This window comes from Chelon labrosus, assembly GCF_963514085.1.
Source record: "Chelon labrosus genome assembly, chromosome: 19".
Classification (NCBI taxonomy): domain Eukaryota; kingdom Metazoa; phylum Chordata; class Actinopteri; order Mugiliformes; family Mugilidae; genus Chelon; species Chelon labrosus.
In genome coordinates, this window is record NC_140352.1 from 6,939,094 (window position 1) to 6,966,402 (window position 27,309).

The 27,309-nt window shown below is 46.4% G+C and overlaps 1 protein-coding gene across 1 annotated transcript in view; it reads right to left on the minus strand.

Moving 5' to 3' along the window:
- LOC311504134 (zinc finger MIZ domain-containing protein 1-like) overlaps positions 1–27,309 on the minus strand; it is a 58,075-nt gene that overhangs the window by 3,815 nt on the left and 26,951 nt on the right. The window contains exons 5-21 of the mRNA XM_084567131.1: positions 6,582–6,717; positions 6,088–6,202; positions 5,443–5,660; positions 5,142–5,343; positions 4,619–4,894; positions 4,365–4,547; positions 4,197–4,274; positions 3,948–4,116; positions 3,719–3,860; positions 2,524–2,734; positions 2,200–2,305; positions 1,937–2,097; positions 1,784–1,851; positions 1,626–1,694; positions 1,296–1,540; positions 1,032–1,195; positions 30–314 (exon numbers count right to left, since the gene is read on the minus strand). Coding sequence (XP_084423257.1) covers positions 30–314; positions 1,032–1,195; positions 1,296–1,540; positions 1,626–1,694; positions 1,784–1,851; positions 1,937–2,097; positions 2,200–2,305; positions 2,524–2,734; positions 3,719–3,860; positions 3,948–4,116; positions 4,197–4,274; positions 4,365–4,547; positions 4,619–4,894; positions 5,142–5,343; positions 5,443–5,660; positions 6,088–6,202; positions 6,582–6,717 — 2,828 coding nt within the window. The remainder of the gene's footprint in view (positions 1–29; positions 315–1,031; positions 1,196–1,295; positions 1,541–1,625; positions 1,695–1,783; positions 1,852–1,936; positions 2,098–2,199; positions 2,306–2,523; positions 2,735–3,718; positions 3,861–3,947; positions 4,117–4,196; positions 4,275–4,364; positions 4,548–4,618; positions 4,895–5,141; positions 5,344–5,442; positions 5,661–6,087; positions 6,203–6,581; positions 6,718–27,309) is intronic.

A 27,309-nucleotide genomic window follows, 5' to 3' on the forward strand; every position in this document is an offset into this window, starting at 1 on the left:
CATGTTTGAATTCCTTTATCAGGACTTACGTCTAAAGACGGTTCGGGCATGTCCGACCCTGCTTGGGGGTCCAAACTGCTGGAGGGGTTGAAGGCCAGGTCGCTGTGGGGGTGGTTGTTGGGGCCAGGCTGCTGCTGCTGCTGTTGTTGCTGCTGCTGTTGCTGCTGCTGTTGAGGAGGTGGAACTTGTCTTGAGGGCTGAGGAGGCCCGCTGTGGTGTAGCTGCTGCCCTGATTGACTCCCAGGGTGCGGAGACGGATGTAAACTCTGCTGCAACGGCCCATGCGACTGGTCATTGCCGGCAGAATGAGGTATCTGTAGAGAGACGGGTAAAATATTAGGACGCAAGCTCTTAACTGTAGGAAAAAAGTGTTTATGCCAATTAATGCAACATCTTCTAGTTTCTTAAATGAATGGAGAAGATTGATATCACTCTCTCTATGTGACCCAGTAGTTAGTTCAGCTAAGCTAAACAGCTAGCAACCAGCAGAGACTGCAAACAGTTTGTTACCCACGTTTGGACAAAGCAAGGCTGTATATACACGATCAGGCATAACATTATGACCACCTTCCTAATATTGCGTGGGTCTCCAAAACAGTTGTGACTCATCAGAGAATGGACATGGGCCTTCTGAGGGTGTCCTGTGGTGTTTGGCAACAAAATGTTGTTATTTGGGGAGCCTTTGAGGGGAGGGGCCTCTGTGGATCATCCCACAGATACTTGATCAGTTTGGGATCTATTGAATTTCGAGGCCAGGTCAACACCTTGTGCTGTTCTTCATGTTTTTTTGAGTCGTTCCTTAAGTGTTTTTGTGTGTGCATCTTTATGGCAATGGCTGCTGCCATCAAAGAGTGTCATTGCTATGGGGTGGGGGTGTCTGGTCTGGTCTAGGTGGGTGCTACATGTCTAAGTAACATCCACCCTAATGAATGCCAGGTCCAAAAGTTTCCCAGCAGAACATTGGATTGTCACAAAAAAAGTGTCACAAAACCAAAAAGGACATTTTGAAATAACGCAACCAGAGAACTCACTGAGTCGGGCATGTTGTGGGACAGTGGCTTGTCTTGTGCCATCATGCTGTTGGGCATGTCGGGTGGATGAGACAGCTGGGGGCCGTGCATGAAATCATTCATCGACGTCCCACCGGGGGTGCTGTGAGGGAAGTCAAAGGTCCCGTGCCCCTGGTAACTGTTGCCTGGGCAAAGAAATAAAAACTTTCAATACGTGTGTACATCGCTCACAGTGATTTTACTTTTATTTTAAATGTTTATTCAGATGTTTGGACGGTTTACTACCTTGGCTGCCGTATTCGCTGCTGTTGCCCCCTTGCCCAGAAGGTAGCGACGGGTACGGCGACGGTCCCGGCCCGAGCTGTGCTATCATCTCCATCACGTTTGGCATGATCATCTGGCTGGGACTCATCGTCTTAAACCTCTTGGCCAGCGGTCCATCTGGATCCTCCTTGATGTGGATGTCAGACTTGATGGCCACAGGCCGCCAACTACACGTCGGGTCGATTGTGACCTCCTCAAATTCCGAGCTGGTGCAAATATGGATGAAATCGAATTGTTAAAATATGAGGAAATACATATGCATTTTAAATTATTTTGTTTTTCAATACTTACTTTTGAATGGCATTCAGGATTCCCCACATATACTGGTCCACTTCGAGTCCTTCTAATAATGCTGTTTTACTGCAGGAGGAGAGAGATTTAGCTTTAAAGGAAACAGCTTAAAAATGAAACAACAAAGTGGACTGCAGCCACAACTAGACTAGACTTACTTGCATACAGGACATCGCCACGTCCCCCGCTCACAGTTCAGTTGTAAATATGATTCCAAATCAAAACACTGCAAGGACAAGAAAATGAGTCAAACTTGTTATCCGGTGAGTGTTTTTAAAGGTTTTCTACGTGCAAAGGCTTTGGGTCGTCACCTGAACGTGTTTGCAGTCGTGGCCTCTTGCAGGAAGCTGTATTCGCCGGAAGGTGATCGGACATTTGAGGGAAACCTTGATGGCCGTCTGCTCCACTCCGTCCTCTCCGTTGAGCGTGGCGTTACCAGACGACGCCGCTACGCTGCTGAAGTTCCTCTTAACTGCAAGCGGAGGAGAAAGAGCCGGGGTGAGTGAGTGAGCAAGAACTCGGAGAACAAACAGTCGGCACGTCAGGGAGCATAACGTGACTCTTATGTGAATACCTTTGGTGATGCAGTGCTCTGCAGGCAGAAGCCTCTTCTTCAGTAATCCCTGGAGCACAGAGCGAACCGAGGGCCTGTGGACCAGCTGCAGCACAAACAAGTGCGACTGCAAGAAAAAAAACATCGCTGTCACAAACGTCATCCTCCTATCTGAATGCATTACGTACCGTTTCATCATGTGCACCGTGACACATCCTGCTTTTATTTCCCTACGAGCTTCAGCATTAAATCTGATCTGGAACCTTTTGCATACACATTTTATTTTTGTGTCTGGAGATTTGTGTAAACCTCTTTTCATTAGTTCAGGAGATTTGTGTTACTCACACAGCAGCAGGCGGTGACCGTGATCTGGATCGTGTTCCGTCCCGGCTGGCACACGTGTTTCAAGTGCAGGGGTTTGTGGGAGGTCTTGTTGTCGCCCCGCTCGATGGTGAGCGGCGTGGCATTCACGCTGACTTGCACCGACGCCGGCCAGTTGGTGTTCATCTGACGGTCTTCGTGGTGGTAGCACTTGAACTGCAGCTCCAGGTCCGACCTGCACGGACAAGCAAAGAGAGAACGTAAAGTGTTAAGGAGCTATGTTGAGTGGCTTCAGTCTTTCTTATGGTTTCAGACGTAAAAGAGATCTAGCGGCAGGAGGCTCAGTTTAGGACTTGGAAAAATCTCTTTATATTCTGGGATGCCGTAGGATGCCAGTGTCATGCTTGACCGAAGGAAATAATCTAAATCAGAATACGTATGCACTGATGACCTTCTCCGAGTTACCAGGGTAGAGAGCTTTGCAAAGATTAAAATGAACTCAAGAACTAAAGGAGTTTTAGGTGAAGCTGGATTCCACTGGGCCTGTTCAGACCCTGATCTGGGCTATCCGATCGCAAGTGACCGGCTTTAGGTACAGACCTGGCAGATCCAATCTCAGTTTTGCACTCTGTATACAAATAAACCCCGACGTCACTTGGGGCGCAGTGGAATATTTAAACAGCTGGTGGTTTTTTTCCTGAATGAATGAGTTAAACTCATTAATACGACTCAGCACGCCAAAAGACTGCGACCCGGACCACCTCCAAATGTGGTCAGAGATCGGATCTCTCCGGTGTGATCTCAATGTGTCCTGTCACACCTGTCTGTTACGTGACCATATCTGATTGTGGCTGAGAAAGACCATAAAGATATTAGTTATATCTGATGGGGTTCCTGGGATCAGTTAAACAAGGGTGTTAATGTCGAGGAAAATATTACTGTGGCGTTTTTGACCAAACAGAACCAAGAGAATCAACAGGAAAAGAAAGAATCTTTCTGGCACAAAACATCTACACTCCAATGTCTGAAACCATAAAAAAAGATCAATACGAGAAGCGCTTGGGTTCCTGGACAAGCTCCTGCTGGCTTAAAAAGCCACGGAGTGTATTATTTGTGGAGACCTGAACCACTTTCCAATGTGAAATTCCAGCTGCTTCGAGAGACCTGAAAGAAACTTTGAAAGTGATGCCTCAGGGGGGGTGAAAGAAAAATGTCTTACCTCCACATGAGTGTCTGGTGCACAGAGGGCCGTAAGTGGAAGACGTGGTTGCTGACAGCCAGGTTATGCTCTAGCCTGAAGGGCTCTAGGACTACGCCGTCCCGCACTGGGAAGGTCAGGCGCAGCTCCTCGTTGTGGTTGGCTACGTTAGGGAAGAAGAGACGATTAAAATCTTAAAAAGGTTTTGAAACTTACTATTGTTTTGTTTTTTGTTTTTTTAGGTGCTGACCTGGAGGTGGAGGGAGAGCTGTGATATTTGGTTTGATGTCAGGTGGGAAGGGTGGCTTCACGTCCTGGTTTGGCGACAGGTACGGAGGGATATTACTTCCTGGGGTCATTGGAGGGGTGGGGTTGCCTGGCACTGGGGAGTGAGGGTAGTTACCCACCGGTCTGGGAGGCTATAAATAGAAGACAAGCGGTTAGTAAATCAAACAATGTTCGCACCATAAACTGCACATTTATGAGCAAATCAACTTACCCCATTCATATTCCCCTGGTTGTACGGATATCCACTCCCAGAGAAGTTATTTGTTTGGCCATTAAAAGGTGGCTCTTGCTGTAATTTGATAAAACAAACTAAAATAAATATGCCACCCCTGCAATTAAGCATATTTATTATTTATAGTCGGCGGTTTTCACACTGCACCTTATAGTACTGGCCCATGGCACCACTGGGTGGCGGGTATTGGCCCTGCAGCTGCTGTCCTGGCATCCTCTGGCCGGGGTAGTTTGGTGACGGCAGCGGCCTGGAGGCATTGGGTGTGGGGTACTGCCCCTGCTGGTTAGGGAACTGGTTGTTTGGTCCATACTGCTGTCCGCCATAGTTTGGCTGTGAATGAAGAGTTTATATGTAACCTACAGCAAAGGAGCGACGAAGTGTTTGAACTGGTGACCACTCACCTCTCCTGGGTACGGTCTTTTAATGCCCTGCATGCCCATGCCCTGAGGCCGGGGCCCTGCGTAGCCTTGCTGCGGCATCCTTTGGCCGTGGGCCGCGAAAGGCGGCATGCCTTGTCCCCTGGGTTGGTTCATCCCCATCGGGGGCCCGCTCATGTTGGATGCGTTCATGCCTGTGCCCATGTTCCCAGGGAGCGATGGTGGGCCGCGGGGTCCCGACTGGTTCATGAACTGGCTGTTGTACGCCTGGTTTGGTCCCATCTGGAAAGAGGAACTCATCTGGAAGACAAAATGGGTTCAATCGGTCATCTCAGACATGACACTGAAATTAACCTTTTACAGATCACAAAAAAAAAAAAGGTTATAACATACAAAAAATTGTGGTGACTAATCATTCCCCCTTTACAATGATTTAGTAGTACTACGGTATTTGCCCATGGTATGCTTCTATGAACACAGAACTAACTCATAAGCTGTGTGTAACATGCACAGACGTTAAGTACACCAGTTGTTTGCCTCGTCTTACCGGTCCGTATTGGTTCATGTCTTTGTTCTGCGTTTCCTGCAGGGCCGCTACAGTTGCCGTGGCAGTTGCGGTCGCAGTGGCAGCAGCGGCAGCGACAGCGGCGGCGGCGGCAGCAGCGGCAGGCTGGGTGAAGTCCGAGGGAGGACGGGAGTGTGGAGGGATGCCCATTCCACCAGGTCCGGAGTTGGGTCCTCCGGGGTAACTAGAACAATAAGGAACGGGGAATTTAAATGACTGCACTGTAGGAGGAAGTAGCTTTTTACATTTTTTTCAACCATTTCAAAGACAGTGATCCACTTACTTGCCACCAAAGCCTCCTCCAGCGTGGTAGTTGTGTCGCCCGTACATGCCCTGCTGCATGTAGGCCTGATTGGAGTTGCCTTTGTTGGGGAACTGCTGCTGCGGGCCAGGGAACTGAGGAGAGTTCATACCCGGATTGTTACCGGACATCCCCGAGCCTATAGGGTTTCCCCCAGGGTTCATGGGATTGTTGTTGTTGGCCATGGGATTCCCCAACACCTGTTGGACGTGGACACGGAGAATCAGAATACAGGTCTCTGAGACGAGACTGAAAAAAGAAGGGTTTTCCAAGAACTGACAAAGGAAATATGTGACAAAATATCGCCACTTCAAATGCTGCTCACACTTTGCTAGACACCGATGACATGCTTTGTCACGCACACACAAGAACAAGCACGGACGGAACAAACACACAAAAAAAAACAAATTACATTAGTTTGCATTCTGATAAAAGTGTTTTCGTGGCAACAGATGCCAACGCTGTTAACGCATTCCTGAATTAAAATGTTCTTTCCACCGTTAAAGGTAAAGCAAAACATTTGACATACGGTTTCCTTTAGACGTTTTCCTTTAAAGGTATGGCTATCAATAAAACCCACCGACATAAATACACACTTTTTCTCCTCAGACAGGTAGGAGACCTCACCTGGCTCTGTGAAGTGTTGGTCACGCCCCACACGGTGGTCACCACTGACACTGAACCCGGAGGCTGATTGGTGTTTTGCTGCCAGGGAACTGAGTCGTAGGGAAAAGACCCATCTCTGCAGGCGAAGGACAAAAGCAAACGTATTGTTCCGAGAATACAGTCACAGAAAGTATATTTACTTTGGCTGAAAAATAAGGAAAGACTGGTTTCACTGATTATAAAAAGAAATGCATGTTCTTCCTCTTCCTTGAATTGCACACACTGTATTTATTAAGTCTATGTACAAAGGGCTGAGGCACTGTTTGTCACTATTGACTGTGCTACAAGCAGTTTGTCTGGCAGTTTGTCTAGCCGCTGATCCACAAGGAACACTGGGCTTCCCGTGGAGACGAAGGGCTTTCCCCAAGGGCCCGGCCTGTCTGTTCACACAACCCAACACACACACAAACACGCCTCGCGCGCAAGCCAAAAAGCACAGCAGTGCGAACACTGACCCGTGCGAGAGGCCGGGCTTCATGGAGCTCATGGGGGGCTGCATGGGCACTTTTCCCGGAGGCTCGTTCTGCCTGTTCTTCTGGTGACGGAGGAGGAGGAGTCGTCCCAGCTCCTCGCACCACGAGGACAGGAGGGCTGGAGAGAGAGAGAGAGAGAGAGAGAGAGAGCAGAGGAAGAGGAAGAGCAGAGGAGAGCTGTCAGACACCTGTAATAATAATAAAATGCAGAGGTAACCGAAATCCTACAAAAGCTGTTTATGTGAGAGGAAGAAGGCTGATATGAGACGACAAACAGGAACAGAAAACTCTGGAGCAAAACTGGACGTAAAATTGAAAAAGCAATGGCAAAACGAATGGTGCGTTAAAAAATAAATGTGCAGAACACCCCGTGAGAAAGTCCTGTGCAAGGTTCCTCCAAAACAGAACAACGTGCCACTCAATGTGTTAAAAAGAAATGCTTGCAACACTGCAAATCATGTTTTTGTTTAGAAGAAGAGTTTAAAGCTCGTTTTAATGTCTTCCCTTAGGATAAATGACTCATTTTATGGATTTGTTAACGATGCTGCTCACTTATAATCAAACATATTTCACATATAGAGACGAGGAACAGAACCGCGCCGGTTAAATGAACTGCGCAGCTTATTTTTATCCACACTTTCACTCATGCACACACAGTCACACCTGTACGTCACTGCGTAGATGGTCAAATTGCACGCATTTATCCTGCTATTTATATCTTTTTATTTCCCTAAATAGATTTTAAAGCTGAGATTCGAAGTGCAAACGAAAGGCCGGACCTTTATTCTGCAAGAGAACCTCAAACGTAAGACGTCAGTGCAGCTCACGGCCACTAGGGTTCAGTCTGGGCCTGCAGATGGACTCCCGAGTCCTTTCCCCTTCTCCCCCCCTTCCACCAACCCATCTACCTACCTACCAACCAGCCCTACCTACCGCTCAGTTAGGTAGCTACCACAGAGCGCGTTTGATCGAATCATATGCTTTTCATCTGCAGCGCATGTGTTTGCGCTGTGCCAACTACAAAAGGCTCGCTTTTCCCTTTTTCTCTCCCTCTCACTTCCTCCTGCCTCCTTGCAGCCTGTCTCTGCGGCGTCAGAAGGAGAAAGGGAATGTGGATTCAATCAAAGAGCAGGGCAGCCACCTCCTCTTATGATTCACAGCACTTCCAGGCTGAGCAAGGAGCGGGAGGGAGGGGGAGGGAGGGAGGGAGGGGTGGATGGGTGGGTGGGTAGAAACAGAGCGCGCTCGGTGATTTCAGCTGCGGTTTGTGCAAAAAAAAAGAAAAAAAAAGAAAAAAAAAGAAAAAGCCACGTCAATATGACAGCAGACAGTGCAGGCTGTCCTCGCAGGCAGATCCACCCTGCTGCCACATGCTAGGATGGGCCGCCACATATTACACACTCATACACACGCAAGGCAAGAGAGAGAGAGGGAGAGAGAGAGGGAGAGAGAAAGAGAGGGAGAGTGAGTCAGAGAGAGAGAGGAGACATCAGGCTAATGGGGCTGATAGGAGGGAGGAACAAACAAAAGCTCCCGATTCTCATCACACAACATGGCAACCGGAGATCTGACCACACATGGCTGCTTGCGGACAGAGTGCAAGCTTCCTGACACATGCACACAAACACACACACACACGAGGAAACACGGCGCGACCCGGCTTTGCAGGAACACACACACGCACGTATGACGTCCGCGCGGGTGGGGGGAAATAAATAGGACGCAACACGCCGAATTTCCGAGGACAAAACTGGATTTCTGCGTCGACACACAAACACACACCTTCTCCTCTCAGAGCACTGCACCCCAAAAGGCACCTCCTCTCCTTTCATTTGAACACTGAGCACACCAGCCTCGCTCTGTGTAAAGATGAGGGCTGGAATACAAAAGACATGTACAGATGGTGCCAGCAGTCTCCCTGCCTCTCCCTCTCCCTCTCCTCTCCCTCACCCCCCTCCCTCTCCTTTAAAAGCAGCACGGGGCTCAGGCACAGAGGCAGCTGGGTTTTTCCTCCTTCCCACCCGCTCTTGCTCCCTCTCTTTTTCTCTCCTCCTCCTCCCTCCTCCTCCTCCCCCCCGCTCTCTTCCTCCCTCCCTCCTGTTCTTGGCGAGGCAGGTGCCAGGAGACAGGCTGTGCTGTTCCTCCAGAGAATTGATCTGACTTCACCACGGCCGTGCTTTGCCTGGCAGAAAAGGCCGCTCAGGTGCACTTCCACCGAAAAAAACAATCCCACTCACAGGTAAATGTACAGATCTGTAAGCTACTTTTAATTAAATACAACGGGATCCGAGCGTGGCTAATAGGTTTACGAGTTCCACACCTACTGCTAGAATGTCCTGCAGTGTTTTAACAGATCCCTCCCTCTCCTCAGACCCCCTTCTGATGGAGAGAGTTTTCAATTCAAGGGCCTGGCGACCAGCCAGCATGTTACAGCTCAATTAGGTCCCATTATTCTCTTCCAACAAGGGGTAACTTGCACTTCTTCTATGTTGATAAACATGTCTCCGCAATTTATCCCCTAGCTGTGCCACCGCAAGGCCGCCTGGCTAATCGGGGACATCGGTATCCTCGTTTCACACCGATAGCAGCGGCCGCAGGACAAAAACAGCAACAGTGTCGAGCCGAGCAGGGAAATGGCAATGCACCGGCTATCTGAGAGAGAGAGAGAGAGAGAGAGAGAAAAATAGAGGGAAGCACCAGCGCTGCCACTTAGAGAAGAATTATAGCACCCCGTCATTAGATGGAGGGCTTATCGCCACTTAAAATTACCACCTCCACTGAGCACCGACCTGTTTAAGGAGAGGCCCTGTCATTGACTCAGAGGATAAACTTCAGGTTTCACATGACAGCAGGAGGGACGGCCAAACCCGTTACTACTCTGAGTCTCTAACTACTCCTGCACCCAAACACGTCTTGGGACGGTGCAGATGACAAACACAAAAGGGATTACTGTTTCTCTTCACCACTCCTCCCACAGACGGCCCTCCAATAGACTCATATGCTCGCAGAGAGGAGCCAAATCTGGAGATAATCGTCTCAGGTGTAGCACTTCCAAGTCTCAAAGAGCCTTCTGGAGTGAATCAAACTGTCGTTTTGTGCTGCACAGCATCTTTCTGCCATGTTTACATTGGTCTCCCCGAGCAGAGGAGGCTATCCTATTTGCCTTGTAGATAGCCCCAGGGGCCCGGTCTGAGCCTGAGCCGTATTGATATTCTGGTGCTCAGCTGCCCGGCCTGATGGTCAGCCACGGCGAGGGGCGGCGAATGCATCTGCTGGGACGAGATGGGTGGTTCAGGAGGAGCAGGGTCTGCAGCTTCCAGCTTCGCTCGCCGTCATAAAGCCCCCGGGAGACATGACAAATGACACGGACTGCATCCCTGACAGTTGTTCAATGCTCTTTCCAATGATAGTGCCCCCCACCCGCCCCCACCCTGCTTTCCACCACACATACAGACAGGCGGCGCAGAGATATACTGTCCTGATTAAAGAGTTTGTTTCAGTCTCTTTGTTTGCCATCCCAACAGAAAAAAACAAAACGATAAGGGTCAGCTGGAAGTGAGTGGAATTTCATTTGTGCTGCTCATAATGTAATTTATTAAATAAATTATTAATACTCCAGGGCATCTTTTAGTCAGATTCTAGTGGTTTCGCTGAAGAGTTTTCAATGGATTTACTGTCAACAAGCCGATAACAGCAGCCGTGTACGGCGTTACGCATATAGGCCGAGTAGCTGCACTGTAGCTGGCGTGCACCTCCTCAAAAAATGACTATCTGTCAGGGATGTGGAGAACTAAAGTGGAAGCAGCACATCTAAGAAAAAACCTCATTCAGAATCCGACCGCGGCTCATTTCATGTTTTTACTTTACTGGTTTTCTTATGAGCTAGAAAAAGCAATCGTGGCTCAACAGAAATAAGAAACTGCAATCACCACCACTGCAAATGTTCTGCAAAATAACACCACCTTACCCATTGTCACTCAAATCATAAAGTAACTCAAAGCAATGTAAACATGGTTATTGTGATGACCTGATGTGACTTCTTAAAGGGGAACTACTGTTTTTTACAACCAGGACCTTATTTTGGCATAAAATACAATCATTTACTCGCCCATAGAACTTTTGAATCATCGTTCGAGAGATATTTAGATCTGCGTATATCCATATAGTGGGAGTGACTGGGGCACCGAAACACAGCCTCTACTCTAAATAACCCGCGACGGTCGGCTTGTTTACCTGTAATTAGCTACTGCTATGGTTCGTTCACAACCACAGAACCTCAAAAAACTAGCAATAGCAAGTTACGGGTAAACAAGCCGACCGTCGCAGGTGCGCGGCGCTCAGAGATGACATCATCCAGGTCAGAAGACATCACCCGGGGCCTGTAGGTCTATCTACAGACCCCGGATGATGACAACAGGTAACTCCGGACTCCACGGGGAATAGCACTAGCGTATCATAACAAAATATTGGTGAAATGAACGAGTTTCACGGCAGATAATGCGTTATTTAGAGGCTGCGTTTCGGTGCCCCATTCACTCCCACTATATGGATATACGCAGATCTAAATATCTCCCGAACGACTACAAATATCACAAAAGTTATATGGGTGAGTGAACGATCGTATTTTATGCTAGAAATAAGGTCCAGGTTGTAAAAAATAGTAGTTCCCCTTTAATAAGAGGTCGGTGGTACAAATCCCATGCTGACTGCAGCTATCGACACCACACTCAACTCAACTTACCAAAGGATACAGTCTCTGCTAACTGAATTTTCTGCAGATTATCCAAAGACACAGGGAAAGTTTATCAAGAAAGACTGCAAAACTTTGAGCAGGACAAGGAACCGGGAATGAACCAAAACCACAATGAACAGGAACAAAGTATTACAGGAAGGGGAACAACCTTAGAAGTATTGACATGAATGGCTGCCACTACAAAGGTCACCCCTACGCTTGCTGCCTCCTCCAAAACATTTTCCTCTTCTCTTTGTCTTTTTTCCCCCCCATTCACTGGCAGAACACTGCAGGGGAGGCAGCAGGTAAGGCAGATGCCAAGAGCTCTTATGATCCTCGTTCCCCTTCCCTCCCTTCCTCCCCTCCCTCCCTCCCTCTCTCTCTGCTCTGCATCTAACAGACACCTGCTCCCTTGTCAACCCCGGGCTCCCACCTGGCATCGCCCTGCAACGCTTGGTCACCAACGTCCCGTCATCGCATCGCAGCCCCATCCTAGGCAGCACTCTTCCTCACTTATTCCCACACTAACTGTAACAACCAAGTCCAATTTTTTATTTTTTTTCCCCACTGTTAGCCCGTCGCGAAGAATCATGACCCCCAAACGGCTTGTTTGAAGACATTTAGCCAAAAGCGCTGAAAGGAGAACAAAGACCATGAGCAAACTAACAAGAACAGCTCTAGTGGGCTGCACTCTTTAGTTTCTGAGGGAGCTCTATTCACATTCGGCTCCCCCCACCTCTCCCTTTCCTCCCTCCTCTCTGTCTCTGCCCAGAAAGGTCTGAATGGACACAAGCCTCCTGCAGGCCAAAGTCAATTAAAATAAGAGAGAGTCTAGGGAGCCCCGGTATCCCTGGTTACTGAAAGCACCTAAAGAGGGGCCATGCAAAACATTTCGTTTTAGCCAAAGAATTCCTCCTTCTTAGGTTTCCTAGAACTGTAAAATTCAGGGGTTTCCCTCGTGATATATGGAAAAGCAGCCGCTGTGACATTGCTCATGAACGTCCAGTCGGTGCCAAGCGATCCAGGACGCACCGTAAATCATCTCCCACTAGGGCCCGACACGTACGCGGTCACCGCCGAGCCATGGGTGCCCGCCCGGCAGCCATCAGGCCTCTCTTTGTCTCCGCACAGATGCCACGAATTATTCATCGATGCCAATTTGATAATGAAATGGAGGCGACATGTCCGTCACGCAGGCTTTTTTCTTCTTTCTTTCAAACGTATAACAGGTTACGGACCTGTCAACTCGTGACATGTCAGAGTCGTGTTACCCGTTCATCCATGTCGGGATAATTAGGTGAAAAGCTCACAGGTGCACCGCCTTAAACACCCGGAGATGGAAGCAAATTCAAACTAGACGTTGTTAAAACTAAGTGTGAAAAGCCAACTTCATTTGAGGAGTTTCTCAGATTTTGAAGCTCAGTTTGGGAATGGGAAAGATGTGTGAAGTGGTTGTACATGAATGTCGTGGCAGCAAATGTGTAATATAAGCAGATAAGCAGCGATTTAATTTGGTGAAATGCATCTTTAGCTGAAAGACAAAAAAAAAACTAAAACAGAAAACACAATGAGAGTTTAGCAGTGCAACAGCAGCTGTATTGCAGATTGAAAGCATTAGTGCTAATAGTTATAAAACACCCCGTCCATTTAGGCCAGACAACAGCCTCCTGTCGGCACCTCATCTTTGTCTGCTGCTCTTTTTACATTATTTCCTCTGTTGCTCTCTCTCTCTCTCTCTCTCTCTCTCTCTGGGAAGTCAGTGATATTGGAGTCTTGTCAATGAGTACTTAGGCCCGTTGCCTCACGGGGAGCCAGACTTGCTGGCTAGGTTTTATGGCCCATTTCAGAGCGGCCCCGGCTTAAATACAGCCTCCTGCTGGCCACATGGCCACAATGTCGTGCCATGTCCATCCGGCGAAGAGAAGCGACCGGGCGGGAGGGGGAGGGGTGGGGAGGTTGGTTGGTTGGTCTTGCGCCAAAAAGGTTTTGCTGCAGCCACAAGCATATGTGGAGGCAAGCGGCACGAGGAGAAAAAGAAAATACCACAGATTTTATGTTTCTGGGTACATCCTGTGCATCCTTTAACTTCCCACCCATGCTGCTGCTGCTGTGACGACATCCACATAGTAAAAGTTCACAATGAAAATATCCAAGATGCAAATGTATACCTATATCCATGATAAATGCAGGAATCTTGCACTAAATCGATAGTGCCAAACACATTTATCTTCAGATAAAATCTGTGCAGCCAGATCTCGGATCAGGATTATATATTTTTTTTAAAAGAAGAAATCCATTTAGTACTAACTGAATGCCAACTGGAACAAGACACGTTATATGCTACAATCTCGAGATGATTTATGCAGATCTCATCACTGTGACTGTCACTTCATGGTTATGGTTACACAAGAGCCAACCTTCCTCTAAGCAGGCTAGTGTTTTAAAAAAAAAAAGATAATCCCTCTTGGCAGATGCAACAAATCTCTTCATTAAAAGCAGGCCATGCCATTCAGTGCCTCCGTAAGGTGGAAATCTATAGCATCTCGTCCCCCCCATGCTGAGAATTAATTCCTGGCGCATTAAAGCCAAACACATCCCCAGACCAACATTCAATCAACAGTCTGTTACTGTATGTCGAAGACATTAAGCTGATTGGGAACAAAACTCCTTCCAAAGCCTACATCTTTATGTCTTAGTTCAGGAGCTAAGGTCTGGTGGGTCAAAGTGTCTTGGGTCAAGTGCTTTATTTTGTGTCTTCACTAGAAATGATGCGTACTTCATTTCACAGCTTATGATTTTGCAAAACATGCCACTGAGTTTTAGTTCTGTATTTTTCCCCGTGCCAAGAAACCAGCCACTTCCATTCATTTAAAACTGTAAAAAGGATTGCAATCAAGAAAATGTACATATAAGTTTGTACTTTTTTAGTTTTTCTAAAAAAAACTTGTCTTGGTGTGATTAATATGAAAGAACTGAAGTGTCTAGACTGTACAGAAATGGGTGGAAATCAATGGAAATATACATATGCAAGAAACCTAAAATGATATACACCTAAAACAATGTATATATGATTTTTAAATTACAGATTTATACCTGTATTTCATAAGACAGGTATGACCCTTCAAAAATTAAAAAATTAAACACAATCTTCTACATTTGACAAAAGAAATCATCGCAGAAATTCAAAATTTTATGAGTACCGACCCCTTCCCCTGACCAAACGGCCCCAACGCACCACGTTCTTAACCATACACATCTCCGACCAGATTATCAGATGAGCCGACCTGCAAAGAAGCAGCTTACAGGAGCCAGACTGTTTCCCCAAGCAACAGGCTGCTATTAACAAAGGCCCGGCCCTAAGCCCCTCGTCTACAACGACACTAATTAGACGTGGAGCAGATGTGCCCGGAGAAGTGCCCACCTCGGGGTGCTGGGCAGGGCCGGTAGTGTCGCGGCTGCGTGCGCTGGCGGCTGATTCACCTGTGACCTTTTCACAGTGGGCCCGGGGTCAAAGCCTCTTTAGTTATACAGTAGAAAGAGACACTGGAGGAACCTGGGTCGTGTCCTGGCACCCCTCTAGGCTCATTAGAGGCATCCATATGTGCAGCAGCTCAGGATTTGAATAAACACTCCAAATATGGAAACAATGAAACTTGAACCTGATCCAAGCCGAGATTAATCTGATCCTGAACGTATCTTGAAGATAATGTGATTTCTTTCGTATCTGAGTTCATATCATTACCTTAAATTACATCCCTGAAGCAGACATTCTGTTTTAATATTTGAAGATGTATGTATTTGGTTTTACACACTCTAGTTTGCGTTTTGTTCACATACAGATAATTAAATCGACACCATATTCAAATAATATCTGCCGTTTTTTGTTGAAGTTTTCATTATATTAGCCTAATCTAAGCTACGTTCACAACTCCCACAAACTGCCGCTTAACAAAAGTGAGAAAGCAACGGTATAATTAACAAACAAGAGAGCAAGAGATAAACTGATGACTGGATTGCATGAGCAGCCGAAGGAATGTGAAAAGTGAATCATGAACGCAGGCAAGATGGTAAAACGACATGTGTGACATGCTTCGTACCGTAAAACTCTGGACAGACAACACAACAGCAGCCATGTAGCCATTTCCTAAATGACAAAAACTCAAAAAAAAAAAAAGCACATCTGATGATCAATCCACGTGAGATGGAGCATGACTGGTTGGTCGGTTGATTGGATTCAGCCAGTGTGTTATGAGTTTCCTGTGCAGCACTTGGACAAAACAGCGAGTACCTGAGTCAGACTGACACCTCCTGCAGCAGTTGGTTTCTGTAGGGTTCAAATTTTTACATTTTACTGTACTTTACAAACACTTCTATAGGATATGCATGAAATGACAGACATTTGAATCGCTCCCTCTTTCGAGCACAAACCTTTTGGGCGACTGGGATGTTGGAGAAACACCAGGTTGTAAGAGGAGGGAAGAAGATGAGGGGAAATCTACATTTGAAGTAAGCAAAATTATGGAGATTTCTGTCGCTCGCGCCGTCGCCATTCCGCACTACACACACTAAAAAGACACGTGCAGTCAAGAGTGTGTATGTGTGCAGAAGTGGCGGGAGATAATTCTTAATGAAGCTCCACTGATAGCTCTGCAGCACACAAAAAAGTCACAGATTAATGCCCCTTTAATGTGCTGCTCTTCTAATTTAATATTTGCTAATTGTCTCTAGACCAGTTACAGTACAAAATACTTTTATCCACGCTCTGAAAGGTATCCACTCACTCCGCTGAGAAGGAGAAAAGGCTTTTATTTCGTCTCTTTAGTATGTTACTCGTTCTGCTCTAGATACAGGTCAACTTTCCAAATCTCAGCACTCTTCAAGATTCAAGAGTCAAAGAGTTTATTGTCATGTGCACAGCATGGAAACACGTTTCCCTGCACAATGAAATTCTTCTTTGCCGTCCACACAAATGCCAAACAATAAAAAATCTTAAAACTAGAGTATAAAAATGTAGAATATGACTGAAAAAGACTGAAAAAGATAAAAAATTTCGACTGTAGGCCTGATCACAAGTTAAGATCAAATAACACTGGTTGTACTATTAGGTAAAAGAATAACAAGTGCAAATAAAATTAAGGGATTGCATCACAAGTAAAATGGGCTGTTGCAACTGCTGCAAGTCTATAAAGCAATTTTTTTTGTTTTTTTAATCCAAAAGTTGATCAGCTTTCGCAAACCTCATTTTACACTATCCTCAGGTAAATCAAAACATGCTATTTGGAGTTTATTAATATAAAAAATGAATCACTCGTGATCCAGTAGCAAGCAGCAACCTCAAATGCTGACAAATTCAAGTGACGTTAACGTGTAGTTCATCTAATGGCCACTAGAGGCCAAAAGCGAGTCAATTCCAATAGACCCCGTCCCACCAACAACCTAATTTTCTCATACATGGTAACCGTACAGCTGTTTAAATTATATCAGAGCATAAATGATGCATAATTAAGAGCGTGGTCACCTTGCATCAAGGTCAACTGATCACCTCAGCTTTACTAACACTACACCTCTTCTTTTTTTGTAGTTAAGCCTCATTTAAGGTAGTGCGGGACTAGATGCCGTAACCTACGCACAAAGTCTAAGCCGGTGTGAGCCATTAATACTTGTACGCTCATCAGTTGGACTCTCTGTAAAACTGAGACGTGTCTTTTTTGCCAGTCGGGTGAATTTATGTTTCTACTTCCTGCTTCACTTTCAACAATGGTGACTGAAACTTTTGCCAAAATTTCGACGGAGACGAGTCGTACAAATGTTTGTATGTCCACAACCTCTTCAGTTAATCTTTCCTTCATGTGTTCCATCTTTATTGATCCAAATTAATCAATTCGAAAATTGCGGAGATTGAGAAGCAGCCGGAAATACTAAAGCAGAAACACGCTACTACCAAGTAGACCAATGACAACTCTTGCAGTTTGCGTCGCCGCGATAGTTACATTTCTGGGGAGGTGAACGTCGGGCTACGGCGTTAGGGTCTGCGTAGGGTCTGGGCTGTCGCTGTAACTATAAACCACCTATTAATCAGAGTCACGTACTTCCAAGTTGGCGGCGGGCGGTGCCACGTGCAATGAGCTTCAAAACCTTCAGAAATTCTATGGGTGGCGTCACAAAGGGTTCATATACAGTAAAGATCCACCACTCTGACTGGTTGGTAGTATGTCGGCTCTGACACCTGTCATATTTAAACGCCAATTTTGCAGTCTGAAAACCAGATTGATATGCTTAGATTGATATGTTTGATACTCAACATGCTTATTATCTTAGTTGTGTCATAGAAAAGGAAGCTGGAAGCTGGTTGGTTTGTTCCAACAGTTCTTACATAATATCCCAAACTATAACAGCCGCTCTTTGTCTTCTCCTTATCTTCAACCACAATCCAGCGACTGATCTTCAGAGGATTCAGTTTATCAATGTGATCAAAGTCCCGTTTCGTGTTTGACTGGTCGATCACAATACAACAAGAGGCGTAAACAAGCTACACACCGCAATAACCAACAGTTGATGTTCTCTCGTTAAAGCAACACGAAAAAGTTATTTTGATTCGGGACTTTATCGAGAAACCTCAAAGAAAAAAGGTCAGTGCAATTTCACAGCTTGGCGAGGGGGAGAAAAAAAAAAACATGTTCGACACAGAGAACAAGAGATTCACTGAAGCTGACAAAACAACAGTAATGAATAGTTGGAACTGTGGAGTAGTGCTGCACAGCCAGCCAGACAAATCTCCACCAACACCGCCTGTTGCAAAAACCTCTTTTGTCTTAGCATGTTGGGAAACGTCCCATGGACACATTTTAGGAAAAATGATTTGACTAATTGCCCAAACCAGGACTTTACTGTACAGCAGCACAAAAGCCCTCCTTAGAGGAGAGAAAGCAGAGCGAACAATAAACAATGAAAGATCCCAGAATTTAATTCTCTGGTGGGGTCAATAGGAGAAATAATTACCAGCTGACTCTCTCTATTAACAGAAACTTAACTAAACTGGTGGCACAGAAGAAAAAAGTCATAAAAAATTATCTTTGGAAACACTAAAAACCATCTCTGATGTACACCGATCAGGCATAACATTATGACCACCTTCCTAATATTGTGTAGGTCTCCCTTGTGCCTCCAAAACAGTTGTGACTCATCAAGAGAATGGACATGGGCCTTCTGAGGGTGTCCTGTAGTGTCTGGCAACATAATGTTGTTAGTGGGGGGTCTTTGGGTCCTATGGGTTGGGGGGAGGGACCTCTGTGGATTGATCAGTTTGGGATCTAGTGAATTTGGAGGCCAGGTCAACACCTTGTGCTGTTCTTCATGTTTTTTTGAGTTGTTCCTAACAGTTTTTTTGTGGCTGCATCCTGCTGGGGATGGCTGCTGCCATCAAGGAGTGTCATTGCTATGGGGTTGGGTGGGGGTGCCTGGTCTGGTCTAGGTGGGTGCTACATGTCTACAAGTAACATGAGGCACCTGCTCCAGAAGTTTCCCAGCAGAACATTGTATTGTCACAAGAGGGCTCGATGTTATTTAGAGTTTCTTCTTTGCTATCTACTTCTCTTGTCAGTGGTCATAATGTTATGTTGTTATAATGTTATTATTCAAGGGTGGAGAGGAGGATTCTGGGAAGTTTCTTTGGAAACTTGGATGTCTTGTTTTAACAGACTGATAACCAGTGGAATCCACTAATGAAGGACAAGCCATAGTCTGATACACAAAAGACGGAAATCCTTCTTTGAGCTTAACCAAAACAGAGGCTTATTAGCTTCTAGTTGCGGTCTACTTCTACAACTGTTGCTTCTCTTTAAAACACAAAAAGCTTCATCTGGACGCACTGAATTCCTCCATGTCCATGGGTATCTGTGTGTCCCTGCAGTGAGCCTCGTCTGGTGGGCACCGAAGGGAGCGTGTGCGATAAACTGCCAAGTTGTCTTGTGGAAAAACGCAGCCTCAAGTAGGTCAAAGCAACTCAGAGAGAGATAATCAAGGCCACTTTGACCCCTTCTGTGTGAGCTATAAGTGGGTCAAACGCAGCAGTCAGCTGTTGCAACTCTATCATGAGGGGCGCTGCGAGGCACTCGTCATACTGTCAGAGCCCATTCCGTTAGTTTAAGACATGGCAGGGTGCCTGCCTTCACCCACCAATGCAGGAATCAGCGCTCTATCTGCCCCTCGAGGGGTGAAATAATGTGAAGTCCCTCTCAGCAGCAGCAGCAGCAGCAGCAGCAGATCCACCACCTTCTCTCTTGTCACTGAATACACCCCCTGCAAACACAGCCCCTCTTTATCTGTTGTCTCCTCCTTTTGACAGCTCACAGCTTTGCAGCCCTGTCCTATTCACTGTGGCAAAGACTCCTCCTCAGCCACAACACCCCCCCTTCCTCCTCCTTCCTCCTTCCTCCTTCCTCCTCCTCCTCCTCCCCTCCACGTCCAAAATGCCACCCGCATTTCAACCAACTCCGGCAATGTCCCTGCTCATTTCTCACTCTTCACTAAACAGAAAAAATGGAAACTCATGTGTCTCGAAAACACTTCTGAGCGCGAATCTGCAACAGCAGAACAAAGGCGATACAGGGCAGCCTTAATCTCTGCACTACTGAAGCCGGTAGCTATTTTAAAGCTCTTTCTGTGTCTCTCTCTCTCTCTCTCTCTCTCCATCCCTCCCACCTTTCTCCCTTCTCTATAACATTCTCTCCCCCCCCCCCCCCCACCCTCTTCGTTTTGCTCGGTGTCTTAGGGCAGCAGCTTCTCTCTGTTTTCCTCTCCTCTCTCCCTGCGTGTCCAGTGACTGACTGCACAATACACATCAATTATTCATGGCTGCTCTCTCTCTCTCTCTCTCCGTTTCGCAGGCAAAACCAATCACAGATGGAGTCATTGCTAATGGGCTCCTGCTGTACTTGCCACCGGCTTCTTTGCACTCAAGCAACAAATACCCCAGAGACAATGAGGAGGAAAAACAGGGATAAGCTGTTTAAAAAAAAAAAAAAAAAAGGAAACTTCACACAGCAGCAGCACAGCAACAGCCGGGAGGAGAAGAGGACGGCACACGGTTTGTGGTCAGAGAAGAAGAGGAGGAAGACAGGTAGGTATCGTCACAAATAATTTACCAAAACTAGGAGCCGGCTTCTGCTGCAGGAAGGGGTTAAAGACAGAGAGAGAGGGGGGAGAGAGGGGGGAGACAGAGAGCGAGAGAGAGAGAGAGAGAGAGCGAGAAGGGGGGGTGGGAGGACAGGCAGAGAAGGAGAGAGAGAGAGAGAGAACCAAATGCTTATCTCCTCACCTCGGATGTATGCAGCTGTTATTGATGTATCTTCTTTTTCTGTCTAGTGATCCATTGCTTGCTCTCCCAATACACACATCACACAGAAGCAGCCACAGCCACTTCGCCAGAAGGGAGAGAGAGGAGGGAGGGAGGGGAGGGGAGGGGAGGGGAGGCAAGGGGAGGGGAGGGGAGGAGAGGAGAGGGGGAAAAAAATGCAGGCAGCTCACATTTCAAACTTGCAAAGGGGGGTGGTGCCTAATGTGCTAGACAGCCTGTGTCTTGGCCCGGGTCCAGAGCAACGAGTTAAAGAAGCCTCAATCAATTCAGCTGAAGCGGCGTTCGTCACGAGCACTGCAACGTCCCGCCGCCGACAAGTGGCAAACAGGGGCGGTTCAGGTGGAGCACTGGATTCAGACCTCGTCTCCGCATACAGTCGACTTAATCCATCAAACTAGTCATTGTAATTAAGGGGCACCGGGGGAGGAGGAGGAGGAGGAGGAGGAGGAGGGGAGGAGGGTGTTGTGGCTTCCTGATGCGCAGAGGGTTGGCATCAGAGAGGGAGGGGCCAATTAGACCACATTTGTCTTTTAGCACACATGAGCCCCGGTAAGCTTTTGGATAAATAATTACACACCTATAAAACATGTAAACTGTGGGTGGACACGCCACCTGAGGCAGCGGCCTCTGCCGTCATCCGCAAATAAAAATACTTGCACTCACCGGCGGCGAACCGTTTCAGGTGTCACATTAGTGCGGCTGATCTGCGGCTAAAATACAACAATGAGCGCTTAATTGGAGGCGTAAGGGACAATGAAAATCAGCTTTAATATGCAAACAACCAGTTTTGCTGCACAGTAGATTACGGAGCCATATGGAGCGGCGCGAGATGCAACCAAATCGCCTCCTGCTGCCACAGACATAATAACTGCAACAGCTACAATGGAGGAAGGACAGAGACACTCAGCAGCTCTTATCTCTGCTCCGTATTTGCTCTTCTGGTATTTACTATCGGCTAAGTGAGCGGCGGGTGACTTACAGCCCTGCACCCCTGCTGCAAGTTAACACATCAATCATGGTTGGCCGGAAGACTTCATGTGGAGTGATCATAAAGAGTAAAAAAAACACACACACACACACACACACACACAAATTGCCCAGAGTGGATGGATTTATAGTTCCTGGGACACTATTTTTGAGAATAAGGTGCACATACTTTGACATGCACACTGAGGACTTCATGCAAAGTGGTGGTTTCATCTTAAATTCCTCCTGAGACTAAAAAAAGTTCCCAGAAAAACAGAACACTGATTTGGATTTTGGGGAGAAATGTGCAGAATAAAGTGAATGTTTAAATTCAGAGCAGCTTTAAATACATTAATACAAAAACTATAACTGCTAACTTCAATAAAATGGTGAAGAGAAGTAGAATAAAATCCACATTACTGTTTTTTAAAATTCCATCTGAGACTCAAACGTTCCCCAAGACACAGAAAGCTGAATTGCATTCTGTGTGAAATCCAACTAAATATTTACATTTTAATGTTCTGGCACAGCTTTGAATACATTAATAGAAAAGTAGTACAAAATTATCTCTGTGATTTCGGGGTGCGTTTTTACTTTTTCAAGACTTTTGTTTGATTTGCAGCACGTCCTTCATAATTATTAAGCGACAAGAGGCAGAAAAACTCTTCTGTAACCGCTTGTGCACCCTGGACAGGTCTCCAGTCTAGGCTAACACACACCTACGGGCAATTTACAATCACCAATGAACCTAACCAGCATGTCGTTGGACGGTGGGAGGAAGCCGGAGTACGTGGAGAGAACCCACACAGACACAAACTCCACACAGAAAGGCCCCAGCCGGCAGATGGATTCAAACCCGGAACCTTCTTGCTGGGAGGAATCAGCGCTAACCACCACACCACACCACTGTGCCGCCCCTCTCATCACATCATGTTTTTTGATGCCAAAAAGTGTAAAATGTCCACAGACATGCAGCGGAGTGAAGCAGAGAGTTGCAGAGACATAACCATGGATAGTAAATTTGAGTTTGCTTATCCCGTGCAAATGCGCCACATGAAACACAGACGTAGGGGAGGCATTTCTGAATCACATGACGTCCCCAGGTAAAACTAATCCCGTGCAAATAAGGCTTAAGAAAAAGTTTCCAATGATTTCCAATGATGAATATTAAATACGAGTTTACATGAGTCTTATTTAGACTCTGTTGGACTGAAATACTGGCTACATGAAGAACCATGTCTGTGTGTGGTGGCTTTCACAAATGAAGCTTCCAGTTCTGTCTTAAAACTACCTTTAAGTTTAATGTTCATTTCTTAAATATATTCTACAGCTGAGTCTTCTCAAACTCAAACAAGATCTCCAACGAGGATCTTAGCCTTCTGTGTTATTCTCTATTTAGGAAAAGCCGCAGCTAAACTATGTGTTGAAGTGAAGACACAGACGGAGAAAAAAAACAAAAACATTTTGGTGTGGGAAGCTCTGGAAGGTGAAATTATAGCCCATCACGGGCCTGTGTGTGTGTGTGTGTGTGTGTGTGTGTCCGACCTCTGTGCTGTGTGTATAAGACCTTTCCAAAGCTCACCGACAACACATCTGCCCTCTGTGTCTTCAAACGCTGCTTCACTGGAAGGCACCGTGAAAAGCTGCTGTGTATGATCTGCACTTGAAGCTACAGTTTAGAGGAATCTTACGATTTGAAATAACATTTAATTTCTAGCTCTCAGATAATTCTCCTCTTGCCATGAGATTAATATTTACTTAATAACGTGCATGTTGTATTCACATTTTGGGTCGTTTTAACAGAACTGTTGATAGCGATCCTAAACTCTAGATGCAGTATTAAGCAGATGGCCACACAGCCTCGTCTTCATCTATGCTCCCCTCCTACACTGGCCGCTGCTTCGTCATGCATGAACCGGTTATCAAACTGAGAGACCACCTCTCGAAGTCCCAACTTAAAAACACCCACATTAAAAAGCGACATCTCATCATAACTGTCTTTTTTTTCTGGCACAAGAATAAATCTCATCTTATTAGACTTATATTTGCTTCATGTTGTGTATTCTGACCTCACCTCTTAATTCTGTTTCATCATCATGCCGACTAGTCACTGATCACGTGACAATAACAACATGGACGCCTCCTAGACGACAGGTGAGGAGCCCAGCGGGTCGTTGCAGCAAACTAGCAGCGGTTCATCAAGTGTGTGGAAATACTTCAACTAAAGATGAAGCCCATTCTACCGTGACATGTCAGTCCTGAAAAAGTACTACTGCAATGCATCTGAAAAGGCTAATGCTAACGCTAGCAGAGGAATGGTCCAAATCCTCTGGACAGCAGTCAGTTAACAACTTCACCAAACGTCCCGTGGCAACAGAGAGAAGGAGGCTGCACATCAACTATTAGATAAAGTTGTTAGACCTTTAGCTGCAGAAAGACTTCGGAGAAATACCTATTAAATGCTATTGATGGTGCTGAGTTGCTGCCTGTTTTATACAGGCTATACATATCTGCAGCTCACAGTATGTAGTAGTGCATGAGCTGTCTGTTCAGGTCAAGAATCTAGATTTAATTGCTGCAAACCTTTACTTTTTACTGGGTTTTTATTAGTGACGTCATCAGAGACTGGTTGGTGTCGACTTGACTGTCATCACATAATAGTCGACTATAAAAAATCTGAAGTTGTGCACCCCGTACATGGCAATACAACAAACAAACAAACAAACTTCCGCTTCTTCGTACTTAAACTGGTTAGAAAACCAACAACCGATCTTACACTCAATCATGTTAACTCATTCGAGATCATTTTTGACAACTGAACTTCTTAAACTTAATATTTTGTACTCGCTCACTGTGATACGTCACTGTTTTTTCTGTCTGCACCTGTGGCATGTCTTTCTAGTTTTGGGCTGTTTTTTTTATAAAATTGCCTCCAAGTGGCTTCGACTACTGAAGGCGAAACATTTTTAGATGTATTAAGCAGATTTGCCGCACAGCCTTGTCTTTATCTACAGCAGCAAACACAACACAACGAAGCCTCCCACACTGGCTGCAGCTTCCTCATGCTCGCACTGGTTGGAAAAACCGAGAAACCACCTTTTGACGTCCCCCCCCCCCCCCCATGTTAAAAACGCCCACCTTCAAAACCAACAAAACAAGACGGAACAAAAGGAACAAAGTCTCATTTGTTTAGATATTTTGTGTCACGCCAACACCGGTAACTACAGCCCACAATGCCTCCTGATCATACTTGAAAACTGTGTAAAACGAGTGTGGCGACAAACCCGACCTGGCGAGAGCGGGGAGCCGAAGCCCCCCCTCCGGCTAATTATCTGGTGAATAGCTGGTTTACCGGGACGTTTGTTACATGAAAGAATGAACGGCTGGAGGAGTTGAAAAACTTCTCTCCACTTGTAAGCTGGTGCCTCATTTTGCTCTTTAGAGCAGAGGAATTCCAAGAGCTCGCTGAGGCGCAAACGATTGGGAATGTGCCACTTTGACCCTCTCGCGGGGGAAAAAAAAATCGTGATTAAGCATTTTGTCGACGCTCTCCGGGCCAGAGTGAACCACCTTAGTCGTGCGGGAGGGGGCTGACACAGATGAAACAGACCTAACGGGGGCTTGTAGTGTACGACGTGACGGCTAAGAGAGAGGCCCTGATGAGTTTATCCGCACCGAGCGAGTGATCTCCCGGCTTTGAAGTCGCCACCGCTACACGTGCGTAGCTTTGCCCCGCAGTAAGACAGTCCAAGTAATCACAGATTAATAGAGCAGGCTAATCCCATTCACAAAGAGGTCACTACGAGCAGACAGACGCCCCTCCCCCGGCTCTGCTCCACCATTGTGGGTCACTTGCAAAGAGGCAAAAAGGACGACAACTGCCCGACCCCATCCCCCGCCCTCCTCCTCGAGTACATCCATTAAAGAGATCAGTAGTACAACTCCATTTCCAGTCTTGTGCAGCAAGAACTTCTAAACTAACTGATAAAAGATGCATCTCGCTGCTGTCGTTAAGACCGAGGTCTATTTCTTTTTTCCCCCTGCGTGAAAAATGAACAAACTGACGCCTTAGATTGTTGGAGGCGTTGCATGATTAATCAATTTGTCAACGCTACAACCCCTTTCAGCTGTAAGTTGACTACGAACATTGATTTCCTACTGCTGCAATCAGCTCTGCCTCCAACCACCACTCCTCGGTTCAATTTTCCACCATGTTCAGAGGAAGGAATCGAGATGACATAACGGAAATGTAATAGCCTGACCACGCCGCGCGTCGGAGCCAAGACAAGTTAGGCCCGGTTAAAACGGGACGACAAATCTGATTTACTTATTAGCGCTCGTCCACTGATCTGATCCCTGCTGGGGCGGACGGCCTTTTAACAGATATTTCTGAGCAAATTGCAAAATTAGGCGGTGCCTGAGCGGGCCAGCAGTCATGAGATGAGGCTGGGACAATTATTGTTGCTTTGATAAGACTTGGGGTTTGGCCAGTAGAAGAAATGAGGAACATAACAATAAAAATCTTGTTATAATAAAGAGATTTGATCAAATTCTGGAAAAAGCAAATGGCAAAGGACACAAAATTCAATCCAACACAGACTTCACCTCTTCCCGTATCTGTTCTCTAGGCAGATATGATCTTTTCAGATTCCTTCTTCGCCCAAAAGTCTCCCCAGCTCACACTGACTCGCCTGTCTTCGGTTTTGGATGGCTGACCTGCTGCTGCCGCCATCCCGGCCCCATCATGTGACTCGCTCCCTTCCTCTGTCGCTCGGCAACGGCCCCGCTGGAAGTCAGGGAGCGGGCCCTGCCCCTGGGGCCCTGTGGGAGTGTCCTTTAAGAGTCATCTCCCTTGGCTGCCAGAGAGGGCTTTCTCTCCGCTTTAACAGCCTCCTCGACTGGGGCCTCCCCTTCTAAAGCTTCAGGGAGCGTTTGCAGGAGAATGCCTCTGCAATGGTTTCCACTCTCTCGCCCTCTCAATAGGCCTTTTCCTCTCGAAATACATGCATCTACAGGTACATAATTGTCCATGAAATGTACTTTGGGATGCTGCCTAGACTAGGAGTTCTTGTTGGTTTCCAAATGACTACTGTTGCAGGAAATTATTCAGACACAGAATCAATTGGCAATCTTATCTAAGCCCATAAAGAAGGCCCTGAGATTTGATTTAGCATTAAGTAGAATTAGAACATTTGGCGGCGCAAACTTAATTGCAGGCGGAGAACGACTCCACACCCATCGCTGACATAACAGCGGCATTGCATGATTTGAAGCCTCCCATAAAACCGTGGAAGCTGTAAATCAAAAAAAAAAAAAAAACACGAGTGAAAATTCAAACAATATGTGGCTCCGGCTTTCATGTCCTGGTCGACTTAAGAGAGCTCAGTGGAGTTGCCCGGTGCACAGAAGCAATTGCACAAGCCCGCTTTTCCTCATAACCCAAGACAGGTGGAAACCACAAATCACAAACTGCGAAAGAGCACAAAATACTTCTGTTATCTCCTGACGTCACTGACAGCCCGTACAACGTTTAACAGTCGACCCAGCAATCCATCACTCCGCCGCGATGATGGAGCCGCATGAAAACTAGTCATCGCTGATACTGTAGGCTTTATCCCCATGTGACAAATGGAATATTCTCCGTTGCGCAGTTTATC